Below are 16,370 nucleotides of genomic sequence, written 5' to 3'. Positions count from 1 at the left end.
AACCAGGACGTCCGGAGTGACATCACTATCCACGTCACTATCCACGTCCAGAAACTATAAATATATGCCTACCGCAGGTCCTAACTGGAAGAGACCATTACAGCAACAGCAACAGACTTAGACGCACCATACCTGACTCTGCCAATACTGCGGCTCAAGGAAGACAAGTAAACCAGCCTAGCCTTGTCTCCTCGGCATCTCTCTCCCAGAATCTAGATCATACCAGATCTCGGCCACAATAGTGGTCCTTCGAGCCGGAAGAACGCACCCTGGGCTTGCTGTGGCTATGCGCCTCGGACGTACTGAGGTATAAGCAGAAGCCGGGAGAGCCCATGGTGCCCACCATGAGAAACATCTACAAGGTATTGGCGCGACAATACGACCCCCTGGGCTTCATCATTCCATACACCACCAGGGCGAAGATGGTGGTGAGAGAGCTGTGGAACAAACCAGATCGGCTCTGGGACGACCCCAACCTGCCAAGCGAGCTACTCCAAGCCTGCCGACTCAGAGACGCCAGGAGGTAAAGGGAGGTAAAGGTAAAGGGAGGTAAAGGGAGATCCCCATTATCGACCTGACAGCTCGCCTTCAGCGAAAACCTAAGGAGACGCCTATCATACAGTCGTCTATCATACAGTCCCTAACCCACCCACCGGGAAACTTCAATCATGTCCCAGGATGAGAACCCACTCGAAACTGGGCGCCAGCGGTCACAGTTCCGACGACGGCCACCACATGGACCCGCCACATGGCAGCGAGCAACCGCACCCCAGCCACCCACCGCCCCCTGCAGCACATCGCAGGAGCACTTGGGCCAGTGGCGCCGCTAACCGTCCCGAGGACGCCCAGGACCGCTGCGGCGGCCCTGCCTGGGAACGCATGAGCGGCCCAACCTATGGCCGGCCCAACCTATCAACCGATACTTTCGATGGGCGCTCGGCCAGCCTGGTGCCCGTCACCCTAGCGAAATTCGACGGCACCAATGCCAGATCCTACCGACGCTTCGCACGAACCTTCCGCAACCACTTCGGTCGGTTCTCCGACGATGATCAGTGCCAATACCTACTGCAGTACACCGCGGGCGAGGCCCGCAAGTACATCCAAGACGAGCTCGACGACTTCAGTTCGCACGCACCGTTTGAGGACGCCATGAAGAAGCTCGCTCAACGCTACGACGGCCCGGACAGAGTCGAGGTCCTCATCAAAAGTGTCAACGACCTCCCAACGCCCACGACCGCCGACGGACTTGGCCACCTCGCCAGCCTCCTTAGCGAAATAGACAGCAGACTCTGCGACCTACGCCAAGACAACAGCATCCGGGCGCACCCCTTCGCCTCCGTAATCGCCGCCAATCTGCCATCTAGGGTACAGTTCGCCTGGGACCAGAGGGCGACTGCGTTAATAGGCCGATATGAGGAGCGGCCCGTCACCATCGCCGACCTCTGCCTGGTTTTGCAGGAGTCCACAGTCATGTGGCGACATGTCCCTCCACCCACCGCCCATCCCGCCAACGATCAAGTACCCGACAACGGGTACCGACACCCGCGCCCTTCTAACCCCCCACCACAACAGCATCAGCCACCCCGCGATCATGGCCAGTCGCCTCAGCGACATGACAGGGGGAGGGACGACCATCGCGGTGGATGGGGGAGGGACCGTGGTGGCAGGGGAAGGGACCGCGGCCAGCCGCGAGCGCCCGACAAACCTGCGACCGCGACCATAACTCACCTCAGCACGGCCAAAGACAATAGGTGGTACTGTCCGGTCTGCGACACAGACCGGCACCACACCGACGTATGCCCGGCCCTCCGGAAGATGACCAAGGCGCAGAAGGAAAGCTGGCTGAAGACGAACAAAGGTTGCTACAAGTGCGGCAGGAGCCACCTGGACAAGGACTGCAACCTGGCCACCTCTCATTCCGTGCCCTGCAGAGTGTGCCCCGGCAGTCACCTTACGATTTTCCACGAAGTCAATGACGACGCCAGGCACACACCTGCCACGAACCTCTCCCTCTCACGAGCTGTAAGGAGCCCGGGTGGAGGGGTCATGCTCAAAGTGGTTCGGGTCACCCTCAGCAACGGGACCAAGACGTACACCACCTATGCCCTCCTGGATGACGGATCGGAGCGGACGATCCTCATGCCCGGAGCCGCGAAACAGCTGGGTCTTGACGGCGATGAGGAGAGATTCAGCTACCAAACGATAGAACGCAAAAGTAAGTGGGTGGAAGGCAGATCAGTGTCCCTCGGAGTGAGGGCGGCATCAGCAACTGGGCCGGAATACCAACTACAGGAAGTCTTCACCCCCCACAGCGACGCCTTCGAACTCGACCGCGTGGACTACAGCGTGAAGGAGAATCAGGAAAGGTACGCGCATCTGAAGCATCTAGATCTGGAGGAGATCAAAGGCGTCCGCCCGGAACTCCTGCTGGGGTCAGATTACTACAAACTGATCACGCCAGTAGAACCGGTCACACAAGGCCCGGAAGGAGCCCCCGCAGGCGTGAAAACGGTCTTCGGGTGGTGCCTACAGGGACCTTCAGCGCTATTGAAGCAGTCCGAGACTGCCCGACATTATTACACGGCGGCCCCCTCTCCCGACGCAGAGTTCTACGGCAATGTAGAACGACTGTGGAAGATAGACGTGCTCCCGTACAAGAGTCGGAAGCTCGTCACAAGGTCGAAGGAGGACAACGAGGCCATCAACATGCTTGAAGAGAAAACCACCCGAGTAGAGGTCGACGGTGTCCTGAGATACGCGACCCCATTGCTGTGGAGGAAATCGTACACCCACCCACGTGTCCCGAAAGAAGCAGTCCTCAACCTCCTGCGCCACACCGAGGCACGCTTGGGAAAGGACGCGCAAGGCGCAGAAAGCTACAACAAAGAAATGAAGAGGCTGAGGGACGCAGGATACATCCTCCCAGTCCCATCAGCCGAAGCAGCGCAATCTAAGGAGTCATGGTACATTCCACACTTCATGCGGACGCACAATGGCAAGAACAGGATTGTGTTCGATTTCTCACACACGTACAAGAATCAGAACATGAACAAGAGGCTACTGCCAGGGCCAGTCCTTGGAGCCACGCTGTTAGGGGTTCTGCTGAGGTTCAGGGAGCGTCCAGTCGCGATATGCAGCGACATAAAAGGGATGTTTCACCAAGTGCGGCTCCTCCCAGAGGATAGATCATTAACCAGGTTTCTATGGAGAGACCTGGACGTGAAGGAACCACCCACGGTGTACGAGTGGCAGGTGCTTCCATTCGGCACCACCTGCTCCCCATGCTGTACCACGTACGCGCTACAGACTCACGTGCACAAGCACACCGAAGAAGGGAGTGACTCCCGAGCCTCCATAGATCAGTGCTTCTACGTGGACAACTGGCTGCAGAGTTTCTCCACAGAAGATGAAGCTAAGAGGAGCGTGGACAATCTCTACGCGCTCCTCCTGCGGGGCGGTTTCGAGCTACGCGAGTGGGCAAGCAACACCCCCAACGTCATAAAGCACTTCCCGGAAGCATCACTGTCCAAAAGCAGTGAATTATGGTTCACGCAAGACGGAGCCGATCCGGAAGAACGCACCCTGGGCTTGCTGTGGCTATGCGCCTCGGACGTACTGAGGTATAAGCAGAAGCCGGGAGAGCCCATGGTGCCCACCATGAGAAACATCTACAAGGTATTGGCGCGACAATACGACCCCCTGGGCTTCATCATTCCATACACCACCAGGGCGAAGATGGTGGTGAGAGAGCTGTGGAACAAACCAGATCGGCTCTGGGACGACCCCAACCTGCCAAGCGAGCTACTCCAAGCCTGGCGAAGATGGGAGGGTGAGCTTGCACACCTCCCTGAGATCGTGTTGCCTAGATGCTACGCGGGGCACACAGATGGTCGTGACCCTGTAGGACACAGCATCCACGTGTTCTGCGACGCCTCGGAGATGGCGTACGGAGCGGTAGCGTACCTACGCACAGAAGACTACCAGGGGAAGTTTCACACATCCTTCCTGGCGGCGCGTTCCAGGATCGCCCCCAAGAAACAACTAACAATACCCAGGCTGGAGCTGTGTGCAGCCCTCGCTGGGGCCCAGTTAGCCGCAACACTTAGAGAGGAGCTCACCGTGACCATCGCAGCCCAGGTCCTCTGGACAGATTCCACCACAGTCCTTCACTGGCTCCGATCTCAGTCGTGCACCTACAAAGTCTTCGTGGGGCACAGAGTCACGGAAATACAATCACTAACAGAAGCCACAGAATGGCGTTACATAAACACCATGAGTAACCCAGCGGACGACATCACGAGAGGCAAGACACTTCAGGAGATCGCCAGTGGAGACCGCTGGAGCAAGGGCCCCTCGTTCCTCACCCTAGCAGAGGACCTGTGGCCCACGCAACCAGTCCTGAACCCATCGGTAGAATCCGAAGAGCAAGCAGAACTATATGAGATAAAGAAGACACTATTCTGCTGCCTCAAGTGGGCCAGCCCGCTGCCGTCATCCTACAACGAGCTGATCAATGCCACTGCGTTGACCTTAAAGGCAACGCAGGGGGGGAGCGAAAGCGAGATAAGCTCTAAAGACTACCGAGACGCAGAAATAAGCATCCTCGGCCAGGCCCAAAGAGACAGCTTTGGTGAGGAAATCAAAATGCTACAGGCCGGCGCGGAGCTACCCAAATCCAGCAGGATAAGAGCACTAGCCCCAGAACTCCACTCAGGGCTCCTGCGGGTAGGAGGCAGACTCCGGCGATGCCAGGACCTGGACCCCGGAGCGACACACCCTATCCTGCTATCACCGGCCCACCCCTATACGAAGCTCCTAATCGCACAATACGACGAGGACCTAGCACATCCAGGAACCGAACGAGTCTTCGCCGAGATGCGCAGAAAGTACTGGATAACTAGGGGGAGGGAAGCAGTGAAGAAACACCAGACCACCTGCCTCGAGTGTAAAAGGTGGAAGGGAAGACCCAACGAGCCCAAAATGGCGGATCTCCCCAAGTCCAGGCTAAGGTTGATGGACCCCCCCTTTCACTCCACCGGCATGGACTGCTTCGGGCCGCTCACCATAAAGTGCGGCAGAAGGACGGAAAAGCGATGGGGCATCATATTCAAGTGCCTCACGACACGAGCCATACACCTGGAACTCCTAACCAACATGACAACGGACTCGTTCCTCATGTCCCTCCGTCGCTTCATGGCACGCAGGGGCAAACCCATCGAGCTGAGGTCCGATCGGGGCACGAACTTCGTCGGAGGAAGTCGGGAGCTGAGAGAGGCCTTCGGACACCTGAAGCCAGAACTCAAATCCAAGATGGCCCCCCTACAGGTCGACTTCGTGTTCAACCCACCAGGGGCCCCACACTTTGGGGGCGCCTGGGAGAGGGAGGTGAGGTCCGTCAAAACTATACTCCGAGTGATCCTGGGCACACAAACCGTGCCAGAGGAGGTACTGGCAACAGCGCTGATCGAGATTGAGGCTATCCTGAACTCCAGGCCCCTAGGTTATGTGTCCTCGGACGCAGCAGACCCGGACCCGGTGACACCGAACCACCTCCTCATGGGCAGGTCCGACGCCTCGACGCCGCAGGTCATCTACCCCGAAGCCGAACTGCTCAGCCGCCGGAGGTGGCGACACTCCCAAATCCTAGCCGACCAATTCTGGCGCCGATTTACTCGCTTCTACCTGCCCGACCTGCAGCCGCGTCAGAAATGGCTAGCGGAGAGAGAGAACCTCACCAAAGGGGCCCACGTCCTGGTGATGGATCCGCAGCTCCCGAGAGCGTACTGGCAGATGGGCAAGGTAACAGAGGTAACACCAGGCGAAGACGGCCGGGTAAGAACGGCCACAGTGCAGCTGGGGAGCCGGACATGCACGCGGCCCGTGGCCCGGCTAATCCAGCTCCCAGAGCTACCGGACACAGCCACAATGATCAGAGAGAACGGATAGTGAAGCCCACGGCCTCACTAAGGGGGAGTGTTACGAAGGAACGTAGTGCCTCTCTGACATCACAACCAGGACGTCCGGAGTGACATCACTATCCACGTCACTATCCACGTCCAGAAACTATAAATATATGCCTACCGCAGGTCCTAACTGGAAGAGACCATTACAGCAACAGCAACAGACTTAGACGCACCATACCTGACTCTGCCAATACTGCGGCTCAAGGAAGACAAGTAAACCAGCCTAGCCTTGTCTCCTCGGCATCTCTCTCCCAGAATCTAGATCATACCAGATCTCGGCCACAGTGCAGAGTAGTAGAAAGTACCTGCCCACAGCCGCAGAGTCGAGGGGTTTGAATCCAACGCTGTGCAGATATCTGTCTTGCAGAACACTGAATTCGAACAACTTTTAACCCATTCTGACCTGAGATCAGATTCTAAAAATGTCCTCTACATCCTGACAGTTTCATTATTAACCCATTCTGACCTGAGATCAGATTCTAAAAGTGTCTTTGATTTTTCAAAAATAGCAGACCTACAAGCTCGTATCGCGCCACTCGGTGGCGCGATATGAGCTTGTAGATCTGCTATTTTTCAATAGCTAAAGCATAACATGATGCTAACACCAAAATGGGTTCCCGTTCAGAATGGGTTAAGTTAGTTTTAACCACTTAAGCGCTGTATATTTCCTCGTACGGCCAATAGCGGAAAGGCTCCAGTGACCGTTAACAGTCACTAACTGTGTAATATTGTGTAAAATAAAGATGAAATAAACATGATATTAATGTATATGTCCTGATTTCACAGAGAGAGCGCCTGGGTCACCCCTCCCATCCTGGTACAGGTCACGATGAAGAGGTCAGCTCAGAGGTGAGATATTACATATTCATGATGCCACTTCATGAATATTCATATTTATGGGTATGGTGTGGATGGAGTAGGGGGAGAGGGAGAGGGAGAGAGAGAGAGAGAGGGAGAGGGAGAGAGAGAGAGAGAGAGAGAACTGACGTGTAAACAGAGTTAACGGTCATGTTTACACAGTCAGGCGCTAGTTTAGGCTCCATTCACAGCAGCCATTCCTTTCCCTATATATAGTCCATGGTTATGTCTCCAATGCTCTGCGATCGCATGCAGTCTTTCCCCTTTTGCTGAATGTGAGATCATATTTTGTACAACTACTATACACTTGACGCACTACCGGATCCCTACCATTAGAGGGTGTAGTGGAGTTGTGACATACAGCCATGATGACTCATTCAACCCTTTCCCTCTTTCTACTACCCTCCCATGTATCCCCTCTACTCCCCCCCCCTCCACCTCTACTCCCCTCCCCCTCCCCCTCTACTCCCCTCCCCCCCTCCCCTCCCCGCCAGGTTCTGTACACTAACAGCTGCATTGACGAGCGAGGGGAGCCAGCTGAGGAAGAGGAGGACGAAGACCACACATACGAGCTGCTGCTCTCCGCCCACACCCAGACCAAAGTACCGTCGTCATCGCCGTCATCCAGCCACGAGTCCAAGAACCACAAAGGTACCATTCACTTTACTTACCCAACTGACTGCTAGGAAATGGACTGCATCCTTTAACTCAATAAAGTTTATTAAAACTGGCATAAGCATGGTTGGAATAACGTGTTCCTTCCACGCGCTACGTCCAACCAGGGAAACTCCCCCCTGTCAGGTGTAAAGGAGCAACTTGGACACTCAGGCATGAAGGAAGCATGAGTTCAAGTCCGATGCTCTCCCCTTGTCCCCCATATATGGGTACTAGGTTGGTGGAGGGTGTGTAGAGCCCAGGATCACATTAGATGATTTACACAGGGGTGAAAAATGGGTTACAAAATCGTGGGATAAAAAAAATATATAAAAAAGAAAAAATGGCATAAGGGGCCTCGCCCACATATGGGCGTATACTGAAGACATCAGGGACCTCAATATTAGCCTGGAAAGCAGACAAATCTGCAGAAAGAAAGAAACACACACACACACGTGAAGTGAGCGGCGCCTGGTATTGTCTATTTAAAGTGCTCTAAACAAACATTACAAAAGTCCATAGACTGGTCTGGCCCTGCTCGGTTGGAACTTGTGATTGGATTCGGCTGTCCTCTAAGGTGTGGGGAACCAATAATATACCAGCATGCCCAGTATGCAAATGTAGGGAAGGTTTATCACGAGAGGCATTTTTTATGCAGGTTCCAAAACAGAGATTCCAGGCTAACGTCTATGCTGTGATATTCCAGGCTATCTCCATATATCGGACAGACAGATACAGAGGTCATATAAGTGCGACGTAGGTGTAAGTGGCGTGGCGCGTATCTGCCCAAACCTCAGTCTAGGTTATAATATTTCCAATCATTCAAATCGTTTTGCAATGTGTGTCACATTCACTGTTTTTGCAAATGGGAGTTACAGAGCTGTGAGCGTCCATTTGGTTACAAACTATCATTTAGGTTTTAGGTGAATCCCCCTCAGTTCCTTGAGAGAGCCAGTGCTCTGATAGGATGTTCCAGTGTTGAGCATCTCCAGCTGTATACATGTATTGTAGACAGGCCCTTAACCAGATGACACTGCATGCTATTGGATACAGGTTCCTCACCGGCCCCGAGAAAACGAGATTAATTCACCTTTGCAATGGATGCCATGCCCGGCATCCCCAGATTTGTTTTATTCCCCATAATCCAGGGGAAAAAATAAAAAAATAAGTACGGTCTGTTAGCATTTTATGCTAACGATCCGTGATGTTTACCTAAAAACAGGCAAAATACTCACGTGCACGCACGGTCTTTATGTGCATTATGGATCATAACATGCTCAAAATGCAATATTCAGGGCTTGATTAGAGCTTAATTTGACTTAGATGTGACAAAAACAGTTATTCCCCCATCGGATCACCTCCACTACCTTTCAAATAGCTAGTGGATGTTGTTTAGTGTTTGAACCGGAACTGATGGGTCGGCCATTTTAGTAGTTTGTTTCAAAAACGTCTGGCACTGACGCGCTAGCGGCCACTACAGCACTGGCGCTGAACCAGTTAACCATGGTGGGTGAATGACACTGCATGCTATAGACCGATTCCGTACCGGTTTCATGGTCGCAGCCTACGTATTTCCTGTAGGCGGACTCGACATAGCTGCGGGAGCAAAACCCTCACCAGGCGCACCTCTTCCACTACAGTGAACGGCAGAGTGACTGATGTTAGTTTGCCTCAAACTTTACTCCTTTACCTGATTTTTACTAACACTAACATTACAAAGATGCCCAGAACATCGAGATGAACCTTTGTAGTTTATGGCTGCTCCAACAGTAGTGGCAACATAAAAATAAAATAAAAACGGAATGTCTAATATCCACCGCGATGGCGGAGACCAGAGCCATTGAGTAATGGTTGAGACAAAGCAGTGAAAGATACATAACGCCAGTCTTACCCAATACCAAATATTTATGTTTTATTAACACAAGGCTGCTGTACTTTATACCTCATACTTTATGAGATATAAAATACAGCAGCCTTGTGTTCATAAAACAGAAAGATTGGGTATTGGGTAAGACTGAAATTATGTATCTTGCAGGATTCTTCACTGCTTTGTCTCAACCATTACTCAATGGCTCTGGTCTCAGCCATCGCGGTGGATATTAGACATTCCGTTTTATTTTATTTGTTATGTTGCCACTACTGTTGGAGCAGCCATAAACTACACAGGTTCATCTCGATGTTCTGGGCATCTTTGTAATGTTAGTGTTAGTAAAAAAGCAGGTAAAGGAGTAAAGTTTGAGGCAAACTAACATCAGTCACTCTGCCGTTCACTGTAGTGGAAGAGATGCGTCTGGTGAGGGTTTTACCCCCGCAGCTACGTCGAGTCCGCCTACAGGAAATACGTAGGCTGCGACCATGAAACCGGTACGGAATCGGTCTATATTGGATACTTAACCATGGCGGGTGAAATGACACTGCATGCTATTGGATACTTAACCATGGTGGGTGAATGACACTGCATGCTTTTGGATTAGAGAGGATTAAATTAGCAGACCATTAGATGACTGTTGATGTAAAGCTATTATAAATGATGCCTGGCTGAAGGGCTGGTTGGGGGTTTAATCACAGAGCATTTCTCTCTCTCGCTTTTAGACGCTGTGGAGGATGAGCTTTAAAATAGAGACGTCCAAACCTTAAAGCTTGTGTGTGTGTGTGTGTGTGTGTGTGTGTGTGTGTGTGTGTGTGTGTAACATCTTTTGAAATACAGTATATAGTTTTAAATCTAGTGAATTACATTTTTTATTTGGTCTTGGGGACCCGACCTTGGATTCATAGTACTATTTTAGAGCCGAATAAAAGTCGGTTCGGCTCTGCAGAGCCTACAATGTGACGTCATTTGAGGTTCGGGGGGGGGGGGGGGGGGGGGGGTACCGTCCTAAAGTCGGCTCTTCAGTGTTACTGAACATTCTGACGAGCCGAAATGATTTGGGCACTACAGCGCCGAAACAGCAGTAAAATAGGAGTATGAATCGGACCCTACTGTTTGGGAACCAGTGGTCCATACTCAAGTAAAGTATAGCCAAATGCCCCCCTTGGACTGCGTGGTAGACGAGTGGTTTCCCACACAGGGTACATTTTCAACCCCGGGTGGTATTTTATTTATACGGAAGAGGACATGAAAGATACCGGAGGATGGCTTTGTTCTTCCTTGGCTGGGCCAATCATTAATGTTTAATGATGAACATGGAAAAGGACATTAATCTAAATTCTGTCATGTCTTCATGTATAATTTATAACTTCCTCATTAGCTTAGCATAATGTCTGTCCTGACAATCATAACGCTGTCTGATGACACCGTGATTAAGTGACCAACTGAGAGGGAAGATGTGGTCATTAACCAGTAACCATTGAAATGCACATTTTAATGAACACTTACGTTGAGAGGGAAGATGTGCTCGTTAACCACTTAAATGAAACCCCATAACGTCACAGTCGGGTCGAAACCTTGTATGTCCATGCGAGATGTTGCATGCTTGTAGATCTGCTATTTTCTCTAGTTTTGTGCGACACTCTTTTGTAATGAAGTTTACCCAAAAAAAACATCTGAAACCTGGATATACTATGTTTCTGCTACCATGACAACATCACATCAACATTAGTCTCCTCAGGGCTCCATACTTGGTCCACTCCTTTTTCCTTTATTTCTACACCACCAAAATGTCTTCGGCGACAATAGGAGATCTACAAGCTCACAATGTGTTGCGTTGTGAACTTGTGGATCGGCTGCTTTGGCAGAATGTTTGCCCCCGGATATGGACGCTATAGGGTTCATGTGGTTAATGTGTGTGTGTGTGTGTATGTTCTGTTTCCCTAGATGAGAACTCCACAGTCCAGTCTTCATGTGGTTAATGTGTGTGTGTGTGTGTGTATGTTCTGTTTCCCTAGATGAGAACTCCACAGTCCAGTCTTCATGTGGTTAATGTGTGTGTGTATGTTCTGTGTTTCCTAGATGAGAACTCCACAGTCCAGTCTTCATGTGGTTAATGTGTGTGTGTATGTTCTGTGTTTCCCTAGATGAGAACTCCACAGTCCAGTCTTCATGTGGTTAATGTGTGTGTGTATGTTCTGTGTTTCCTAGATGAGAACTCCACAGTCCAGTCTTCATGTGGTTAATGTGTGTGTGTATGTTCTGTGTTTCCCTAGATGAGAACTCCACAGTCCAGTCTTCATGTGGTTAATGTGTGTGTGTATGTTCTGTGTTTCCCTAGATGAGAACTCCACAGTCCAGTCTTCATGTGGTTAATGTGTGTGTGTATGTTCTGTGTTTCCCTAGATGAGAACTCCACAGTCCAGTCTTCCAACAGTGTCCTACCTCAGGTATGTCAAATAACAAAGTACATGTAATCATGTACTGTACTTGCATAAATAATGTTTTGTTATTTTTACTTTACTGGAGTATTTCCAAAAAATATATATTTTTACTACGTACATCTCAGAGACAAATATTGTACGTTTTTGGCTGGGGACCCCCGGAAATGCTTTGGCAATGACTCGGGACCCCCTCCCGACCCCCAATATAAATTGACTGCTACAATAACCTTAAAGGAGAATTCCATGCTAGAATGCTTTCTTATCTTTCTTGCCTTTCTTTGTAGTTGTTACGTCCCCACCAAAGAGGTCCAGGTGTTTTTTGTGCAAAAACTCCTTATTGGCTATTTCCCCTACCATAAGCCCTCAATGAATTGCATTGCATTGAATGGGAATTGAATGGGGCTATGGGGTGTTATGCTAATTCGCTTATTTACATCGAAAGAAGTAGTAAAGTGTGCCGCATGGGATATTATTTACATTATGAAGAGAGGATATATACAAAGAAATTATAATTTTGAGCGATGGAAATAAGTGAATTAGCACAACACCCCATAGCCCCATTCAATTCCCATTCAATTCAATGCAATTCATGTAGGGCTCATGGTAGGGGAAATAGCCAATAAGGAGCTTTTGCACAAAATAACACCTGGACCTCTTTGGTGGGGACGTAACAACTACAAAGAAAGGTAAGAAAGCCTTTTAGTATGGAATTCTCCTTTAATAATAGAGACAAATAAATACTGAAACCAGATATAATCACTAGGGAAGGTGTATGCATGTACTATGTGTACTATATGTAAACTCTTCATTTCCATTTTCCAGCCATTCAGTTGCAAAAAAATAATAATAATAATTTGGCGACCCCCCCGAGGGGTCGCGACCCACGGGTTTGAGAACCCCTGTATTAGATCATCACAAGCATGACTAACGGGCTGAGTAAGAGACTCTAATGTGATTGGCTGTCAGCGTGGCGTACAGTCAGTCAGGGGGCTGGCTCTGTGATTGACGGCCGTGTACTTACTGTATGTGCTCCGCTCCGCAGCAGCAGCGCAAACCCAACGACCTCAGACCTCCAGGCAAGACGAAGGACACCCTGCAGCCCCCCGGACCCCCGGCCGCACGCCTCGGACCCCCCCGACCCCCTGGAGGTCAGTGCACGCTTCATTTACTGCTTCTGTTCTGTCAGCACGTTGACCCGAGGCCCCCCGAGGCCCGTTCCACCAGGGCCTTCTAAATCAGACGTTGTCACTTTTGAAAAATGGGGGTGCATACTTAGTTTAGACTAGTCATTGGTTAGACATGGGTTAAGGTTAGGTTTAGGTGTGCTGCCCCGTGGGAGGTTAGGGTTAGACTAGTCATTGGTTAGACATGGGTTAAGGTTAGGTTTAGGTGTGCTGCCCCGTGGGAGGTTAGGTTTAGGGTGAGGGTTTGAGATAGGTTGTAGTTGTAGGACTAATGACTGGTCTAACCAAATGACTACCGGTAGTCTAAACTAAATACTGTCTAAACTAAGTACTGCACACGAAAAATGTTCAAAAGTATGCAGGCTTGTGCATCTGCTTTTTCTTTTTAATAGCCAACGTTAAAATCTAAAATGACAGCGTTTTCATGGGTTAACAACTCATTCTGGGAAACCATGGGCAGAAAATAAAAGGCACTCTGATGTTTGTTTTCCTTTGAGTTTACCTCTCTGCGGGCGCCGGCCAATAGAACGTGCATTAACAGGATGTTGGCCCGTTTGGTTCGCCCTCAGCCCCTCCTCTTCCTGTGTTTTCATTCCCACTATCAAACATTCTGAATGCCCCTGCCGACAGATTCAGTAGCGCAGCTCGGAATCTGTATTGATTGATTGATTGATTGATTATTTATTAACAGTTTGCTAAAAGTATAGAGGTACAGTTATACATGAAGGCCCTGAGGGCTTGATTCCATCGTGTTCCTGTGTATTCAATTCATCAAGACATACAACACTATTCAAGAAAACTTCAATACTAGGAGCAGTAAAGGTATATTTTCAGAAGAACAGTGGAGCAGTGCTCTTTAATGGCGTTTTAGAATTAGGATATATAATAGTGAGTTACATGTTTTGATGGCTGGAGTTAAGGCATTAATCCATTTTGGGCGGGAACCGCTCTTGGTGTTTGAATATATATTCTTTCAGAGCAAACGTTTTTAACTCAAATCTTTGCTCCTGGGGAGGTCCCTGGAACAACATATTTTCAGATGGGGGTCGGAGGCCAATTACATATAATTCTAGGGGTCCTTCACATGAAATATTGAGAACCACAGATATAGAAACAGAAAACCGTCAGGATTTTGAAGACATTTTTTTTTAAATGTCGACGTCAGAGGCAGCTCTCTGCCACAGGGCCAGAGTGACTGGCATTCCTGGCAGCAGGATCAGCATGCTTCAGTGAAGGCTGACTGACTGACGTTCCTTCAGTGAAGGCTGACTGACTGACGTTCCTTAGCATGCTTCAGTGAAGGCTGACTGACTGACGTTCCTTGGCAAGCAGATGTGCAGAAAGTCATTTGGTTTAGAAACCGTTCTGGATGAGGTTGTTTTCATGCTAGTGGATGTGCCAATAGTGTGTGATCCTTTAACTTATGCTTATATTTTGAATATTCTTTTAACCGATTACTCACCCCATGGAGACTTCAATTCATGGATATTATTTTTAGTTTTTTTTTGTCGAATTCCTAAGCCAATAATGTGATGGAGACGCAAGCGTTATCTTTGTGTCTCCATACGGAAGCACTGCTGGCATTCTACAAAAGAATGCCTTCTGAACGCTAACAATTTTGCGGAAAAAAAACATATGCTATTTTCGAAATATTGTGACATGCACAGACATTGCACACTGTACAAAATGTAAAAATACAACAATGCTTTCCTGGTTTTACTGGGTTAAATATGTGTTGTATAGCGGAGCTTGTAGATCTTTTCACTATGAGTGGGGACTGAGATAACCCATTTTGGGCGGGAACCCATTTTGGTGTTAGCATCATGTCATGCTTTAGCTATTGAAAAATATCAGATCTACAAGCTCATATAGCGTGTCACCGAGTGGCGCGCTACGAGCTTGTAGGTCTGCTATTTTTGAAAAATCGAAGAGCGACTGACATAGAAGACATTTTTAGAATCTGATCTCACGTCAGAATGGAAAACTGTCAGGATGTAATAGACATTTTTAGAATCTGATCTCAGGTCAGAATGGAAAACTGTCAGGATATAGAAATACATTTTTAGAATCTGATCTCAGGTCAGAATGGGTTAAGCACCCGTGGGTGTTCATAGTGCCCATGCATGGTCAGCACCACATTGGTCATCTGTCACAAAAATGCACCGTCAGAAATGCTGCTTTATGTCCACAGATTTGTTGTTTTCCTTGTCCTGATTCATAGGGCATTTCCCAGCAGTTTTCTTATTTATTTATTTATTTATTTATTTATTTCCCCCCCTCTATACACTGGAGGAGTGGAGGAGACAGGTTGGTGGTCTGGGGGTGCTTCTGGGTCTGACCATGGACAGACATCTTTTATGATCAGTGCTTTATTTGGATTTTTCATCTTAAAAGATAACCCCTCCAAAGCAGCCACAATGCCAAGCTGAGTGAACCATACATGTGCTGGAGGCAAATTCTCAGACTTCCGTTCTTTAACAATGATCTTCCTGCCCACCATTAATGCTGTATGAATCCAGTCAGCTAGAGATGCGGGGAGATGTTTTAATGGCGATGGATCACCCAGAATAAAGAGAGCCGGTGTATAAGGAATATCCTGGTTTGTGATTTGCATTATATTCTCATGAATAGCACACCATAGCGTCTGTACCCTAGGGCACTCCCACATACATGAATAAGTGTACCGGGGTGAAATCAAATATATTTTGATCAAATACAGCTACCTAATATTGTGACAGTAATATTGTATTGGGTGGGCGATATTGTAATTCATTTTCAAACATTTTCAAATACAGACGATCTTCAAGCTCACGGCTTTTAGATTTTGAAAACTAAAAATTAAAACAATAAAGCGAAAGTTAAGTCTGTGACTGTGTGTGGGGTGTTTTTTTTAAATAAATATTGAACCAATGAATCAAATTTGAAACACAGTTTTGGACACACAAGGTTTCCAGTGGCCTTCCTCGGTGACATTGCTTTGTTGATAAGAAGGAGCATTTCCTGCAGACATTGCAGTGCAGTGCGGTACACAGTGCAAGTGTTCTGCTGTGTTGTGGCATACTGTACACACAGTGCAGTGCAGTACACAGTGCATGTGTTCTGCTGTGTTGTCGCATACTGTACACACAGTGCAGTGCAGTACACAGTGCATGTGTTCTGCTGTGTTGTGGCATATTGTACACACAGTGCAGTGCGGTACACACAGTGCATGTGTTCTGCTGTGTTGTGGCATATTGTACACACAGTGCAGTGTGGTACACACAGTGCATGTGTTCTGCTGTGTTGTGGCATACTGTACACACAGTGCAGTGCGGTACACACAGTGCATGTGTTCTGCTGTGTTGTGGCATACTGTACACACAGTGCAGTGCGGTACACAGTGCATGTGTTCTGCTGTGTT

At 49.0% G+C, this 16,370-nt stretch overlaps 1 protein-coding gene across 1 annotated transcript in view; it reads left to right on the top strand.

Moving 5' to 3' along the window:
- The window catches only part of LOC310861878 (ankyrin repeat and SAM domain-containing protein 1A), a 153,177-nt gene that overhangs the window by 61,409 nt on the left and 75,398 nt on the right, over positions 1-16,370 (top strand). Inside the window, exons 11-14 of the mRNA XM_083769584.1 lie at positions 6,750-6,812; positions 7,316-7,472; positions 11,749-11,792; positions 12,829-12,934. Of these exons, the coding sequence (XP_083625710.1) occupies positions 6,750-6,812; positions 7,316-7,472; positions 11,749-11,792; positions 12,829-12,934 (370 nt within the window). The remainder of the gene's footprint in view (positions 1-6,749; positions 6,813-7,315; positions 7,473-11,748; positions 11,793-12,828; positions 12,935-16,370) is intronic.

The sequence above is a fragment of the Protomyctophum parallelum genome (assembly GCF_964188405.1).
Source record: "Protomyctophum parallelum genome assembly, chromosome: 7".
Taxonomy (NCBI): Eukaryota; Metazoa; Chordata; class Actinopteri; order Myctophiformes; family Myctophidae; genus Protomyctophum; species Protomyctophum parallelum.
This window is presented reverse-complemented; position numbering and strand designations above follow the sequence as displayed.